The following is a 15,710-nucleotide window of genomic DNA, read 5'->3' as shown; positions in this document are numbered from 1 at the left end:
ATGTTGGTTTTCACTCCAGTCAGTGAAACAAGACTTCCCCAGAGACGTTGTCTGGAATACAGCTCTGACAAGTCCCATGACCAGTGGGATCCTTGCTGACTGTCGAGTTAACCTTATTATTATCTAAATACATATTTATTGCTTTATGAAAATAAGACATTCATCATTGGCTTATCTTAAATCACATTAGAACAGAAGGGGTAAAAACGAGGTGATCATCCTATAATAAGAATGCAAATGCGATGTCTGTGTGTGTGTGTGTGTGAACAGAAACTGTGTTCGGCCACAGCTATGCCATTTTACATGTGATCGCGCTGAATCTTTCAGGAAGTGTAAAGAGCACCTCTGTGGGTCACCTAATGGAGCTGTATTTTTAATTAGGTAATTAGGGCCGACTAAATGGGCCAAAATGGCTAATTAGTGGCCAAAATGCCTCAACACAGGTTCAACGTCATGGAGAGCTCCAGAGTGGAGTAGGTGATCGAACGCCATCGACCTCTGAGCCTTCTACATGGGACCATCATGATGTCCATCTGTGGGCTGTGTGAGCACAATGTGGCAGCGAGACTAATCCAACACAGGCTAAATAGCCTCAGCTCTGGTCAGTTTCAGCACCAACCCCTCCACCTCCCTCTCTCTGCTGAGTGCTGCCCCCCCCCTAACCCCTTAAACAACGATGCCATCGTCCATCACAATCTTTCACTGTGGAACCATCGCGATGGCTATTTGGTTGACATCGCACAGCACTAAAGTGGACTATGGAAGCTCTCTGGGAAGAGAGAGGAGAGGCCGCATGCCAACTCTGTAAGTGAGGCCTAACTAAATGGCCAATCACACAGGGACTCGTTTTTTCCGATATGACCATTTAATCCAAAACACTCAACACATTCCACATAGAAAACAAAGCCATTGTTTTATTTATCTTGCTGCACACACTGAACCATCTCAGCAGCAGCAAATCCCAAGACTCAGAAACCTTGCAAATCAATCTACAGGAACAACTGTCTGTCCTCCAGTGTGAAGTGACTGATCCTTCATCCTTCCTCCAGACGTTAGGTGTTTGTCCTCTTCCTCCAGACTAGGGATGGGCGGGAGTACTCGGTTACCTTCATAAGGTCAGTACTCCAGTAACGTTTCAGCTGTCCGGGTACTCGCCCCCGTTGTAACGCGCATTGCAGCAGCGCAGCCAAAACAGCATCGTTAAATCGTCCCCGTGCGGGTACCCGATTACTCGTTCATAATAGAACGAGAGTATTCTATTTAAATGACTTAAAATGCCCATCCCTACTCCGGACGTTAGGTGTGAGACTTCTGTCGTTTCCAGAACCTCTTGACCTCGCTGTGTCCCTGTTGCGTCACCACCATCATCCTGTGAGCCACGTTCTGCCACACCAGACAGCCCAGACCCTGCAGACACACAACATGCCACAGCACAGTTAGTATACTTTGGTATTTTTCCATTTGTTTTTTATTTTGTTTTTAACCTGGAACGGGCCGGCCTAGAAAAGGCTCAGGGGCTTACTGACTGACTGACTGACTGACCGACCATTTGAACTGATGTCAGTACAATACACAGTTCCACTATTGCGTGGTGTGTTACTATATCACTGAATGCACAGAAGAGAGGGAACCCGCATCTAGCAGCGCACGCCACAACTTAACTGCTGCTGCTAGCTGCAGTTTCATGTAGGAACTAGCTAGCAGCTAGCGGGTGTAGTTTGGTCAAAGGAAAATTGTTCCTACATGAAACTGCTCACAACAAGGTATTTTTGATTATCTTGAGTAACCGGGTCATGATTTCTGGAAAGAACCATTGCTGTTGAGTTTTCCCCATTTTTCTTCAAATCCAGATTGAAAGAGTTTGAAGCCTGATGTGATCATAAGACGATTTCTCGGAGATATGAATTGCGAGTAAACAAAACATTTGACACAGACCAAAATAAACAAACAACAACGTGGGGAGAGAGAATTCTGCTTTTCTTTGTTGTGTTTTGGTCCGAGTCAAATGTACGACACTGGCCATATCGCCGTCCTAATAAATGATTCTTTTTAAGTGAACTGACTTCTGGAGATAGGAAACAAAATCCAACCTGGGCTCTGTCTCGCAGCACCTCAAAGTCAGCCTGGGAGAGGAACTGGTTGTAGAGCACTCCTGACAGGAACAACAGGAACAGAGGAGACATGAGGTTAAAGGCCAGCATCAAGTCAATACTCACTCACTCTGTTACAGTTTACAACACGTGGGTTACAAGGCAGCTGTATTGACTGAGCGCTATCAACAGACTGAGGCCAACCTCTGTCTGTCAGGACCTTCAGGGAGGACAAAATGAACAAGGCTGAGAAATCAATCATCTTAGCAGCTCTCCAGAGAGCTGAGGCTCCACCAGAGAGCACTTCAGCTTTCATTAGGTTTCTTTTCAACACATTGATTCTACATTCCTCTCCAAGCTTTGTCTCAAAACTAAAAACAACGCACGTCCTGATATCTCCGTGTTGGTATCATTCTCAGACCATCATTTTTCCCTAGTCTGGGCCTTCTTCCTGAAAACGTGCGGCATGCTCACCCTCTGAGAACTGTAGTCGATCCCTCTCCAGCTCCCACAGCCTGATCTGGTCCGTTATGGTTGGAGGCAACACTGGGCTCTGAAGGACAGAAACAGAAGGTGAAGACAGGCCTGTCACAGCTGAATGAACAGTGTGAAAAGCACGTAATGTACCTGCTTAAGCATGACAGGGTGAGCTCTGGTCCTCAAGAAGTGGATGATCTGAAAACAAAAGAGACAAAACAGACCTGGAGTTACCATAGAGATTATGCATAATAAGGTGGAGGAGACCCACACAGAGCAGGCTGGCTTTTTCAATGTTGAAATATTGCTATAGCGCCCCCTATTAGCGAAATGACACCCACAAAATTGTACTAGCTTCGAGTACATACCTGTACACATGTACCAAGTTTGGTTAGTATGGGACTATGATAATATCATTTAGATGAAGAGCTGAGCTTGTGAAATGATGTCTACTTCAGCTGAATAAAATGTAGCTACTGTAATATTGTGGTTAAATGTTCTGCCCCGGGATGCGCATTGTCACATTTCTGTCTGCGATAAATCGTCCCATGCTCATTTCTACTGAAGGCCTTATGCTGAGGCCTGATATCACCGTGTTGGTGTCGTTCCTGGATCAACATTTCTTCCCAGTACAGGCCGGGAAAACCCCGCCCGAACTCATTTGATTGGTCGCCGCAATTGCTTCTTCCTAAAAACGTGCGAAAGATGTGGTTGAGATGAGGGTTTTCTCATCTAACCATAAGCAAACCCACGTTGTTGTACTTGCCTAAACCTAATGCCTAACCCTAATGTTTGATCAAAATGTGTGTGGTTCGACCGGGAATCGAACCCCAGTCCTCAGATTGGAAGGCGCACACCTTACCCGTGCAGCCACAGGACCCTGAGCTGCACTTCTTCCACACCCTAGCGGCGACCAATCAAATGAGTTGGGAGGCGGGGTTTTCCCGGCCCATTGGTGCAGGAACGACAGCAGCACGGCGGCGTCAGGCGGTGCAGCGCAGCACTGTACCTGCTGTGCCGTGATGCCGTTGAGGATGGCCTGTTGCACTGACTCCCGGGTCACATGAGCCACCACCACGTTGGGGAAGCGGTACAACATTTCACTGAAGAGGGCCACCAGAGCGATCTGAAGCTCAGAGTCTGACAGGGAGACACAGATGCATACAAGTCACCAAAGTAGGGGGTGATACAAGTCACCAAAGCAGGGGGTGGTCACACTGTTGTTCCGTGGTGTCTGTCCGTCTGCGTTCATTTCTCTGTTCACTTCCATTCATTTTCAACACAGCTGTCCATGGAGCACTGATGAAGCGTACGTAATGTATCCAGCACATTTGCATACGTTTTGATGGACAGAAAGGTTCAAGAGGGCAGAACTTTTTCTGGATGGACGGCTGGTCGGATAGTCACCGTCCGTTTAGCCAATCAGAGTCGAGGAGGCGTTCTCAGAGTGGAAATGGCTGAGCGGGTTGTCCACCATGTGTCAGAGTAGCTCAGGGAGGAGCAGGTTTTGTAGTGGGAAGGTGGAAGTCCTGGACTTCAGGGGAAAAGTGAATGGGCTTTTAGAACGGAGATTTCACTTAAAGTGTAACTAACCCCCAAAACACTTTTTATGTGTTTTATATGGTTTATTATGTCATGTTTATTATGTTTATTATGTCATGTTTTATATGTTTATTATTTATTTTTATATGGTTTATTGTTTTATATGTTCCCACTTTTTTATATGTCATTTCTTGGTTTTTTCCATAGGTATTTTCAAATCACTGTTCTGATACTGTACATATCTGGGGGTTAGTCCCCCTTTAAATGCATGAAATATGGTCTGTTGGCAACAGAAGTTTATGAAACAGCTTAGTTTGTGTTCAGCAAGATCATCATCTTCACAAACGAGGAGCACTGCTGACCTGCTGACGGAAAGTGACGACCGAAGCCAGTACCAGTTAAGTGTAGACCAGCTTGTGGAATGGTGCGACAAAAATGCTCTTGTAATCAACACCAGGAAGACAGAGGAGATAATTTTTGGCATTCCCCCTGACTGTCAGCTACCCCCAGTCATCATTCATAATGAGAGTATCAAACAGGTCCCCTCTTATAAATATCTAGGAGTGATGATAGATGCTGCCCTGTCATGGATCCCTCACATAGAATTTATCTGTAAGAAGATTCAGAAGCAAATTTACTCGCTCCGTAGACTTAGATCCTTTGGTGCTAGTAGTCAGATTCTGTCACTTTTCTTTACCTCTGTTACTCAGAGCGTCATGTTGTACTGTAGTACGGCTTGGTTCAACAGCCTATCGGTTTCCCTGAAAACCAAGTTTTTTAGCCAGTTAAAAATCTGTGCTAAGATTATTGGCCAGCCTGGAGAGTCTGTGTTTCACTCTTTTAAAGAAGCTCAAATCAAAAGCATGCTTAGACTAGCTACCAGTATATCCTCGGACCCCTTGCATGTTCTGAATGGAGAATACCAACTGTTGCCCTCCAGGAGAACTGCTTGCCTTCTGTAATTCTGTGGATTAGTTCTGGATGTCTTGTCTTTGTCTGTTGTGTCTTTCATGTGTAACTTTCATGTCTTCATGTTTTTCATGTGTAACTTCTTGAACAGAGAATGCCATTGGATGCAAAACAAATTTCAGCCTGCTGACAATAAAGTTGTATCGTATCGTATCGTATCGTACTTTTACGATTTTCAAAGCATAAAAGCATTTTTTTTAACGTGATTTTCAGAAGACCCTTCAAAAACAATGAAAGTGGTCCTCAATTGTGAAGATTATCTTGCTAAAACACAAACTTTGTGGTTTCATAAACTTTTGTTAACCACAGAGCTTATTTCATAGCCTGATATTCAGACTGAATTGTCAACTCAAACTCTGTGGAGTGGGCGGGACTTCGAAGGTCTGGAACCCCCCCTTCCCCCAAGAACCAGGAAGCGCAGGGACTTCTGGGTAAGCCTACAAAATGACATCATCCTTGCGGTACTCTATGGTCTTGTTGTTTATTTGATGAAGCAATGTGGACATGATGTATTGATGTTCAAATGCGACACACAGAACCTTCAGCCTTCTGTTATTGAGACCTACTTGTGTAGGCGTAGACGCGGTAGTTGGTTTCTACCACAATATAGCCCGTCTCTCCGGTCCCCGGGGGGTTCAAGGAAGACAAGGAGTTGGTACTGACTCCTGCAGCCAGAGTGATGGCCAGTCTGGTGGGATAGTACCGCCTGGACTTCCTCTGATGAGAAAAGGCACAAATTACAATATTGCCTATCTATAATACAGCGGCTATGAAAAATATTCACCCTCCTTGGACTGTTTCTCTTCCCTGCTCTGGGGCTGGGCGCACTGAGCATGAGCCATCCAGGCACTGTCATTGTGTTTGTAACATAGACTGTTATTGGAGCGTGCCTGCCGGTAACTTTCAGATTTGTCCGGTAAATAGTATAGCGGTCTCCTGTCTCCCTCCGCTTGGAAGCACTGCAGCAGGGCACTCGTCTCACACTCAGTCCTTCTAAACGTTGATATATTTGTGTCTATCCTGTTTTACGTTGAAATACGTCACAATACGGAAGTTAGATAGTGTATCTGGAAATGCCGTTTCAGCTGGACTTTAACCCATTGATACCTGATGCAGTATCCCTTTAAGACCGCAAACCGCATCTTAAAGGGATACACATACAAATGAGGGATATACACACAAATGCTGCATCAGGTATCAATGGGTTAATCTGTCTGTCACCATGGAAACCTTTAAAGCCCACCTCCAGTCACTTTCTCCTACCTGTTTCAACATTAATGTTGGATGAAAACATACATGCGCTCGCGCTGTAACGACGCACGTCACCATTTGTGCCAAAGAGCTTAGATTGATGTTCTACTGCAAAACAATGAGTCACCTTCCTCTGGAAGACCAGGCCCAGCTCCCGCAGGTGCTGCAAGAAGGTCAGCAGGGAGTCACTCATGCCCTCCACAGAGTAATCCTGAGAGGCACACAGGCAACATCAACAACAACAACAACCACTATTACAATTCATCACATTGATTTATTTAGTTTGATCATTAAAATACCAAACCAAGGTATTATAGTTAACTAAAACTAAACTAACAACTAAAACTAGCTGTAAAAAGCAACAACACACATTTTAGTTAACTAAAACAAAAACAAAAACTAGACATTGGGCCGGGGGACTAACTGAAAAATATACAGAAAATGTCAAAATGGTCAATTTGTCAACACAACAACCATGTGGAGGCATTGGTGCATGTGTTAACTGAGACTGGGATGTCGACATAAGTGCTTCTCAAATGTTTCCACGTCAAAGGCCCTAAACTGACACAAATTAAACCACGGACCCCCATTTGATACGATTTGGTCACAGAGACCCCCATCTGATAGGATTTTTGCTTTTAGATGTTTTATTACAGAAAGTGTATGAAATCCATGACAAAAATAGTCATAGATTCTATCATTGTGATACTTATGGATGGAATTATAGTGAAAGTAAATGATTCACCTTTTAGCTGGGGACCCTCAAGGACGCCTGGGGGTCCCTGGACCCACCGGTCTACATGACTGTAGACTGTGAGTCAACTGCCTTCACAAAGTGTTGCGTTTGTATTGTAATAGCCATTCTGAACTTCTGAAATCTTTCCCCGACAAATACAGTACCACCCATATAATGATGATAATAATAATAATAATAATAATAATAATAATGACGATGATGATGATGATAATAATAATAATAATGAAACCAATAAAAATGAAACTAAAACTAAACAATATAAAATCTATCTTAAACGGAAAGGAGTAAACCCACTCTGGAAACTAACTGAAACTAAACAGAAATGAAAACGAAAATGAAAAACGAAAGGAAAATAAAAACAAATAAAATGTACAAATCTATAATAACTCTGTTACCAACTCACCCTGCCGAGAGTGGAGAAGCTGAGCTGGAACAAGAAGGACAGGATCTCCACTAGATCCATCCCTCGTGTCTGCAGAGAGAGAGAAAGAGTCCAATGTGAAAACACATTGAAGCTGCACTCTTCAAAATCCTTCCCCAACTGCTGGAAAGAACAATGTAATGCATGAAATGATTCAACAGAACTACTTTTATTTCTTTTTCTTTTCTTACATACTGGCTCATTTATTCTGATTCGCCAGTTGAGTCTTTAACAAATCAGAGGGTTCTTTGAGTCGTTATCACTCCATATAGAATGACTACCCTAATCAAAGAAAGCTTGGAACAATCCAGATGTGATGATTCATAATTCCTATGAATACATTTCCAGTCATGTTTGCCTTTTGGTCTAATAGCTTCTCTCACTCTTCTTGGAAGAAGAAGAAGAAAAAGTACTAGGACAAAAGCTAGCTCGGTCTCGCCCGCCCTCGGTCTTGGTCTCGCCCGCCCTCGGTCTTGGTCTTGGTCTCGGGTTAGTGAGGTGGTCTTGACAACACTAGCCGTACCTGTGCAGTGTTGAGGTACTGTAGGGTGAAATGGTTAGTGAGGTGGTCTTGACAACACTAGCCGTACCTGTGCAGTGTTGAGGTACTGTAGGGTGAAATGGTTAGTGAGGTGGTCTTGACAACACTAGCCGTACCTGTGCAGTGTTGAGGTACTGTAGGGTGAAATGGTTAGTGAGGTGGTCTTGACAACACTAGCCATACCTGTGCAGTGTTGAGGTACTGTAGGGTGAAATGGTTAGTGAGGTGGTCTTGACAACACTAGCCGTACCTGTGCAGTGTTGAGGTACTGTAGGGTGAAATGGTTAGTGAGGTGGTCTTGACAACACTAGCCGTACCTGTGCAGTGTTGAGGTACTGTAGGGTGAAATGGTTAGTGAGGTGGTCTTGACAACACTAGCCGTACCTGTGCAGTGTTGAGGTACTGTAGGGTGAAATGGTTAGTGAGGTGGTCTTGACAACACTAGCCGTACCTGTGCAGTGTTGAGGTACTGTAGGGTGAAATGGTTAGTGAGGTGGTCTTGACAACACTAGCCGTACCTGTGCAGTGTTGAGGTACTGTAGGGTGAAATGGTTAGTGAGGTGGTCTTGACAACACTAGCCGTACCTGTGCAGTGTTGAGGTACTGTAGGGTGAAATGGTTAGTGAGGTGGTCTTGACAACACTAGCCGTACCTGTGCAGTGTTGAGGTACTGTAGGGTGAAATACCAAAGCTGAGAAGCCGTGTCCAGCAAGAGGAACTGGAAACCAGCCGAGGTGATGCAGGGTGCCTCGCCTGGCTCACTGAGGAGGGACCACAACATGTTAGGGAGGTTCTAGTCATCAGCTGCAACATTTGCATAGGAATACATGCATATGAATCCGTTTTGCTAGTCTCCTCTATAATAACACAATAGTGATTCCTCCTCCTACAGTATATCCAGCTCATGAAAGCTTTTCCATTGTCTGTTCAAAACAGAACGTCTGGTAGCTCTTTCCTGGCAAAAATCCTCTCGCTCAAAGGAAGTAATGCAAGAAGAACTGGGTACTTAGTAGTATAAGCCAGTGGTTCTCAAATGGGGGTCCGGGGACCCCCAGGGGTCCTTGAGAGGGTTCCAGGGGGTCCCCAGCCAAAAGGGGGGTAATTTATTTTAGCTATAATTCCATTCATAAGTAACACAATGACTATTTTGGTCATGGGTTTTATACACTTTCTGTAATAAAACATCTAGAACTCAATCTTATTATCATATGGGGGTCCATGGGACCAAATCCTATGAAATGGGGGTCCGTGGTCACATTGCTGTCAGTTTAGGGGTCCTTCATGTGAAAGGATTTGAGAACCACTGGTATAAGCAGTGATCGGCACCATGGCATGTGTTCATTTCGTTGACTAAAACTAAAACTAGAGTAAAATGACCATTTTGCACTGACAAAAACTGGATGTTAAAGCTGCATTCAGCAATGTTTTTGTGTTAAAATAAGTGTTAAATGGCTCTATATTCTGACAGAAATCACTGAAATAGTGTGTTTGGTCACTAACTTGGAACTCGCCCCCGCTCGCTGTACTCTGTCTCTCTCCTGAAGCCTGAAAGTATCTCAGCAACTGTAACTCGTAAAGACTCACAGATGGTGGCGTTGGATTCGGGGGGAAAGAATACGTATAGTCCTTTAAAAGGCATCGCAATAAACACTTCTCTGATTGGATCAAAATGAGGCGTGGACCTCCCACAGCACTGGCTGATAGGTACCTTCGCATGAGGCCTGCCTGTATGAGCAGCTGAGCCAGGTCCTGGCTGACAGCAGCACTGGGCGAGCCCACCATGAACTGCAGGATGACCTCCCAGCGCTCCATAGCATAGCGGTCCAGACTCTCGATGTCCCGCGCGTGACGGTCGGGGCCCAGAGAGCTTCCCTCATCTGCCCACGCTTTGCCCCTGTGAAGCACAGAGCAGAGAACCTTCAACACGCTTTGCCCCTGTGAGCACAGAGCAGAGAACCTTCAACAGAAACACACGCTTTGCCCCTGTGAAGCACAGAGCAGAGAACCTTCAACAGAAACACTTGGAAGAGCAGAGTTTTAGGATGCACTTTGGGACCCTAACCCCAAATGAACATTTGGTCATTCGCTATATATATATATACATATATATATATATATACTGTATATATATCACCCCCATCAGTGGACGACAGCATAATAATGATACAAGGTGTGTTACGACTGTGTCATTTATTTTCTTCTTATTACTATTATTATTATTGTTAGTTGAATTAGTAAAGGAATAATGAAGAATTAATAGCTAATGTGACATTAGCTACCGTAAAATACCAATTAGAAGCCGACTTCCAAATTGCCGCGGGTCCCATATATAAGCGGGGTCTGGATACATATTTTGTACATAAAAGCAGGTCCCAATTTGACGCCCGGTTAGTTTTTTCAATGTTTTCTTTTTACCTTTGCGACATCCTGTTGAATGCATCTCCCAAACACAACGAAGAAGAAAAATCGGATGAAGAAGACGAACAACGAGGAAACGGGAACAACGAGGAAAAAAAACACATGCACGAAACTTGCTGATCAAAATTCGTTTTCCGTCAACATCTGATGATTCTGAAAATTGTGTAGGCATTTCCTGAAGATTTTTGTACACTAAAACCGACATCTCTGGTGTAATAATTATTTTGAGAAATGTGCCTATCGTATGTTTCCCTGCCAGCGGGCATAGAAGTCGGCTTCTAATTGGTATTTCACCGCACATCGGAGGAGGCAGCGCATGCAGCCAGCGGAGGAGGCAGCGCATGCAACAAATAATCTGCTCACATGATGATCATGTTCTCTCACCTTCAGCGGAGAAAGTTTAGTGGTAAATACCGGTAGGTCACAGTTCAGCTCAAATTTTATTTTATTTTTCATGTACAGGCCAGAACTGGCATGCAATGTGCTCTGCTGCGCTGAGAGGGAGGCGCGGCTCTCCCCATAGACAAGCAATCGTGTGGGGGGCTGTAGCCAACTCATTAAAATAAATGGTTTAAATAAACAATTTCATACTATTTACAATCTTTGCTGAGCAATATTTTTGTACAAAAATAATTAAAGCAGGTCCCAAACTGCCGCAGGTCCCATATTGACGCGGGGTCTGGCTACATATTTTGTCAATTAACGCCCGGGCTAATAATTGGTATTTTACGGTATGTCAGCTAATGTTACGTCATGTAATGTGACATAGCTAATGTGTCAATATTTTGCAATGTTATAAACTGTAACTGCAACTTTACATTTCAAATGTATGTTTAACCATTTACCACACAGGCATTTTGATGGATGTAAGGTCATGTGATGCTGAAAATCAAACTAAGTTAAGTGTATTGTGAGGATTATAAACACGTTAACAGTAATGCTGTGTAGAGTTTGCAGTGTATGCCACGCTATTGACGTGACGTCAGACAACTGCATCTCTTGTAATTCCAACTTGAAGTGATGTTCAAACTAGGGATGTCAACGGTTAACCGTTAATCGATTAACCGTCGCTAACGTCGTTGTTCGGTTATTGCTGTCGGTCTATCAGTTAATATTATTATTTTTTTTTTTTTTTGTCTATTTACTCAATGAGCTCATGCCCAAACAAGGCGTGTCTATTTAGATGCTGAAATTTTCAGCATCTAAATAGACACGCCTTGTTTGGGCATGAGCTCATTGAGTAAATAGACAAAAAAAAAAATAATAATAATAATATTAAAAAATTATGAATTAACCGATAGGTTAATCGATTATTAGCGTCGGTTAATCGAAAGTGAAATTAACTGAAAATTGACATCCCTACGCATTTGTCAGAGAAATTCATAATTTCAAACTTTCCGTCATCTCTGGAATGCAGGAAATTTGACACAAGACGTCGACGTTATCAATTCTTCTAGTCGGATAACACTAAACAATGAGGCTAATCTAGGGCTACTGGACTCACATTACAATCCTTTGGCTACGAAATACTTCAGTTGAGTGAAAACGTTTGTTAAAGGGGCACTGACTTACCTAACCTGACACTGGCAGAGAGGGGCGGTATTGTTTTCACAAATCGCACGTCCGGCGGGTGTCTTGTGAACACAATAGCGCCCCTGCCTGGCAGCGTCAGGTAATGACTTACCCGCCGAGCAGCGATATCCTCAGGTTGTCTTTGAAGATGGGGTTTAGAATGTATCCCTGCAGTCCCCCCTGCAGCTGCTGGCTGTGCCACAGACGCAGGCCCGACAACACCGACACGCACTCATCATGGTCCCTGGAAGCCAGGGCCACAAAATTAGACTCTGATAAAGTGGTGATCTGTGTCAAGCCTGGACATGTTCAGCAGTATGCATTGTATCTGACAAGTGTATTTAATTTGTAAGATCTGTAAGCTGAAAGGTGGTGAGGGCATGACAGACAGGTGACTCACTAAAAGGTGTTGAGGACATGACAGACAGGTGACTCACTAAAAGGTGTTGAGGGCATGACAGACAGGTGACTCACTAAAAGGTGTTGAGGACATGACAGACAGGTGACTCACTAAAAGGTGTTGAGGACATGACAGACAGGTGACTCACTAAAAGGTGTTGACATGACAGACAGGTGACTCACTAAAAGGTGTTGACATGACAGACAGGTGACTCACTAAAAGGTGGTGACATGACAGACAGGTGACTGACTAAAAGGTGTTGAGGACATGACAGACAGGTGACTCACTAAAAGGTGTTGACATGACAGACAGGTGACTCACTAAAAGGTGTTGACATGACAGACAGGTGACTCACTAAAAGGTGTTGAGGACATGACAGGTGACTCACTAAAAGGTGTTGAGGACATGACAGACAGGTGACTCACTAAAAGGTGTCGAGGACATGACAGGTGACTCACTAAAAGGTGTTGAGGACATGACAGACAGGTGACTCACTAAAAGGTGTTGAGGACATGACAGACAGGTGACTGACTAAAAGGTGTTGAGGACATGACAGGTGACTCACTAAAAGGTGTTGAGGACATGACAGACAGGTGACTCACTAAAAGGTGTTGACATGACAGACAGGTGACTCACTAAAAGGTGTTGAGGGCATGACAGACAGGTGACTCACTAAAAGGTGTTGAGGACATGACAGACAGGTGACTCACTAAAAGGTGTTGACATGACAGACATGTGACTCACTAAAAGGTGTTGAGGACATGACAGACAGGTGACTCACTAAAAGGTGTTGAGGACATGACAGACAGGTGACTGACTAAAAGGTGTTGACATGACAGACAGGTGACTCACTAAAAGGTGTTGACATGACAGACAGGTGACTCACTAAAAGGTGTTGACATGACAGACAGGTGACTCACTAAAAGGTGTTGAGGGCATGACAGACAGGTGACTCACTAAAAGGTGTTGACATGACAGACAGGTGACTCACTAAAAGGTGGTGAGGGCATGACAGACAAGTGACTCACTAAAAGGTGTTGAGGACATGACAGGTGACTCACTAAAAGGTGTTGAGGACATGACAGACAGGTGACTCACTAAAAGGTGTTGAGGGCATGACAGACAGGTGACTCACTAAAAGGTATTGAGGGCATGACAGACAGGTGACTCACAAAAAGGTGTTGAGGACATGACAGACAGGTGACTCACTAAAAGGTATTGAGGACATGACAGACAGGTGACTCACTAAAAGGTGTTGAGGGCATGACAGACAGGTGACTCACTAAAAGGTGTTGAGGACATGACAGGTGACTCACTAAAATGTGTTGAGGACATGACAGACAGGTGACTCACTAAAAGGTATTGAGGGCATGACAGACAGGTGACTCACTAAAAGGTATTGAGGGCATGACAGACAGGTGACTCACTAAAAGGTATTGAGGGCATGACAGACAGGTGACTCACTAAAAGGTGTTGAGGACATGACAGGTGACTCACTAAAAGGTGTTGAGGACATGACAGGTGACTCACTAAAAGGTGTTGAGGACATGACAGACAGGTGACTCACTAAAAGGTATTGAGGGCATGACAGACAGGTGACTCACTAAAAGGTATTGAGGGCATGACAAACAGGTGACTCACTAAAAGGTGTTGAGGACATGACAGACAGGTGACTCACTAAAAGGTATTGAGGGCATGACAGACAGGTGACTCACTAAAAGGTGTTGACATGGCAGACAGGTGACTCACTAAAAGGTGTTGAGGACATGACAGACAGGTGACTCACTAAAAGGTGTTGAGGACATGACAGACAGGTGACTCACTAAAAGGTATTGAGGACATGACAGACAGGTGACTCACTAAAAGGTGTTGAGGGCATGACAGACAGGTGACTCACTAAAAGGTGTTGAGGGCATGACAGGTAACTCACTTCTGACTGTTTTTGTTCACCCACAAAGCCACTGCTGCCTGGGGGAGAGGCTGATCTAGGAACAGCATCCGCATCACATAATTCTTGGCCAGGGCCGGGAGCTCCCTGTAAGGGACCAAACTCAATATGAAATTTTACGTCATGACCTTCTGGACTGGAGTCATATAATTCGTATATTAATTAACATAATACACGTCACATAACCAAATATGACCCACCTGTAGACAGCCAAACATGTGGCTGGATGATTGTATAATCTGTCCAAAATCTCCGGACTCAACTCTTTCAGGTATTCGTGTAAGTTCTTGCATTGCAACTGGACACGCAGCTTCATGTTCTAGAAAAGAAAGAAGAGACTGTAGCTATCATAATGCTCCACAGTTTCTTTAAAGAAAGACTCCTAGCCTCTTTAGATCAGAGGCTTTCAAAGTGGGAGGTGGGAATCCCCAAAAGGGGCTCCAAACCGCTCCAAACACACAGACGTTACACACAAACATCAACCAGTCACAACACAAAGCACCGTAAGGACTTCATGGCGACAGGCTTTGCATGAGCTCATAAGGAAAAAAGTGTAAAAAGAGACTGTTTACCACAGAAATGATGTCAGCTATCGCCGAATTCCTGCTTTTAATCACAAAATATTCATATGCGACACGGGCAAGTTTTCACCAGGACGCCATGTTCCCACGTCATCACGTGACGTCACCTATTTCTTCTTCACGGCAGCATGCATCCGTTGGATTTCTTCGGATTTGATTGGCGGTTGGCATCCTTAAATGGCGCATTACCGCCACCTACTGGACTTTGAGGTCTTCTCCATAGTTAGGTTATATTACTAAGTTGTCCTTTATTCATCCCATGGGGAAATTCATCATAGTGCAATCTATTTACAGTGTTCATTATGTAGCCTATCCTCACAGCGCTCCCATTCATGATACTGTACACACTTGTCTGAGTCTGTGGAAATCATTGCACTACTACCATCTTCTGGATTCAATTAAGTAATGTTGTCAAGTTGAAAGGGTCAGTATTTATGTTACTGAACTTCATAAATCATAGAATTGTGAAAACACAATTACTGTACTTTACAAATGCCCGTTTGGGTTAGATAAACTGAAAACTGGTTTTCTGTTCTTCCACCTGTCTTTTCCTTTGAAAATGGCTGTTGCTCTTCCGCTTCCCAGCGGGGAAACAGCGCCCTCTGCTGTGTCTACGGGTGGAAACCCATTATTACACATTAAAAACAAAAAACAAAAAACAAAACAGAAAAGAAAAGAAATGACAGCCAGGCTCTGGCATGCCAAAAACCAAGGCTCAGAATTGGAAACTTTACAATATTTAA

At 44.0% G+C, this 15,710-nt stretch overlaps 1 protein-coding gene across 1 annotated transcript; it reads right to left on the bottom strand.

The window, feature by feature from the left end:
• Positions 1 to 858: 858 nt before the first annotated feature.
• On the bottom strand, positions 859 to 15,070 carry gtf2h4 (general transcription factor IIH, polypeptide 4). Its single transcript, XM_083645774.1, has 14 exons — positions 14,959 to 15,070; positions 14,587 to 14,705; positions 14,369 to 14,473; positions 12,151 to 12,282; positions 9,757 to 9,942; positions 8,701 to 8,809; positions 7,490 to 7,558; positions 6,457 to 6,540; positions 5,645 to 5,795; positions 3,577 to 3,707; positions 2,718 to 2,765; positions 2,565 to 2,643; positions 2,091 to 2,152; positions 859 to 1,407 (listed from the first exon to the last, which is right to left on the bottom strand). The coding sequence occupies exons 2-14, from the start codon at positions 14,700 to 14,702 to the stop codon at positions 1,297 to 1,299; spliced, it is 1,383 nt and encodes a 460-aa protein (XP_083501900.1). The 5' UTR covers positions 14,703 to 14,705; positions 14,959 to 15,070; the 3' UTR covers positions 859 to 1,296.
• Positions 15,071 to 15,710: the final 640 nt, after the last annotated feature.

This window comes from Poromitra crassiceps, assembly GCF_964638095.1.
Source record: "Poromitra crassiceps genome assembly, chromosome: 11".
In the NCBI taxonomy this organism is placed as follows: Eukaryota; Metazoa; Chordata; class Actinopteri; order Beryciformes; family Melamphaidae; genus Poromitra; species Poromitra crassiceps.
This window is presented reverse-complemented; position numbering and strand designations above follow the sequence as displayed.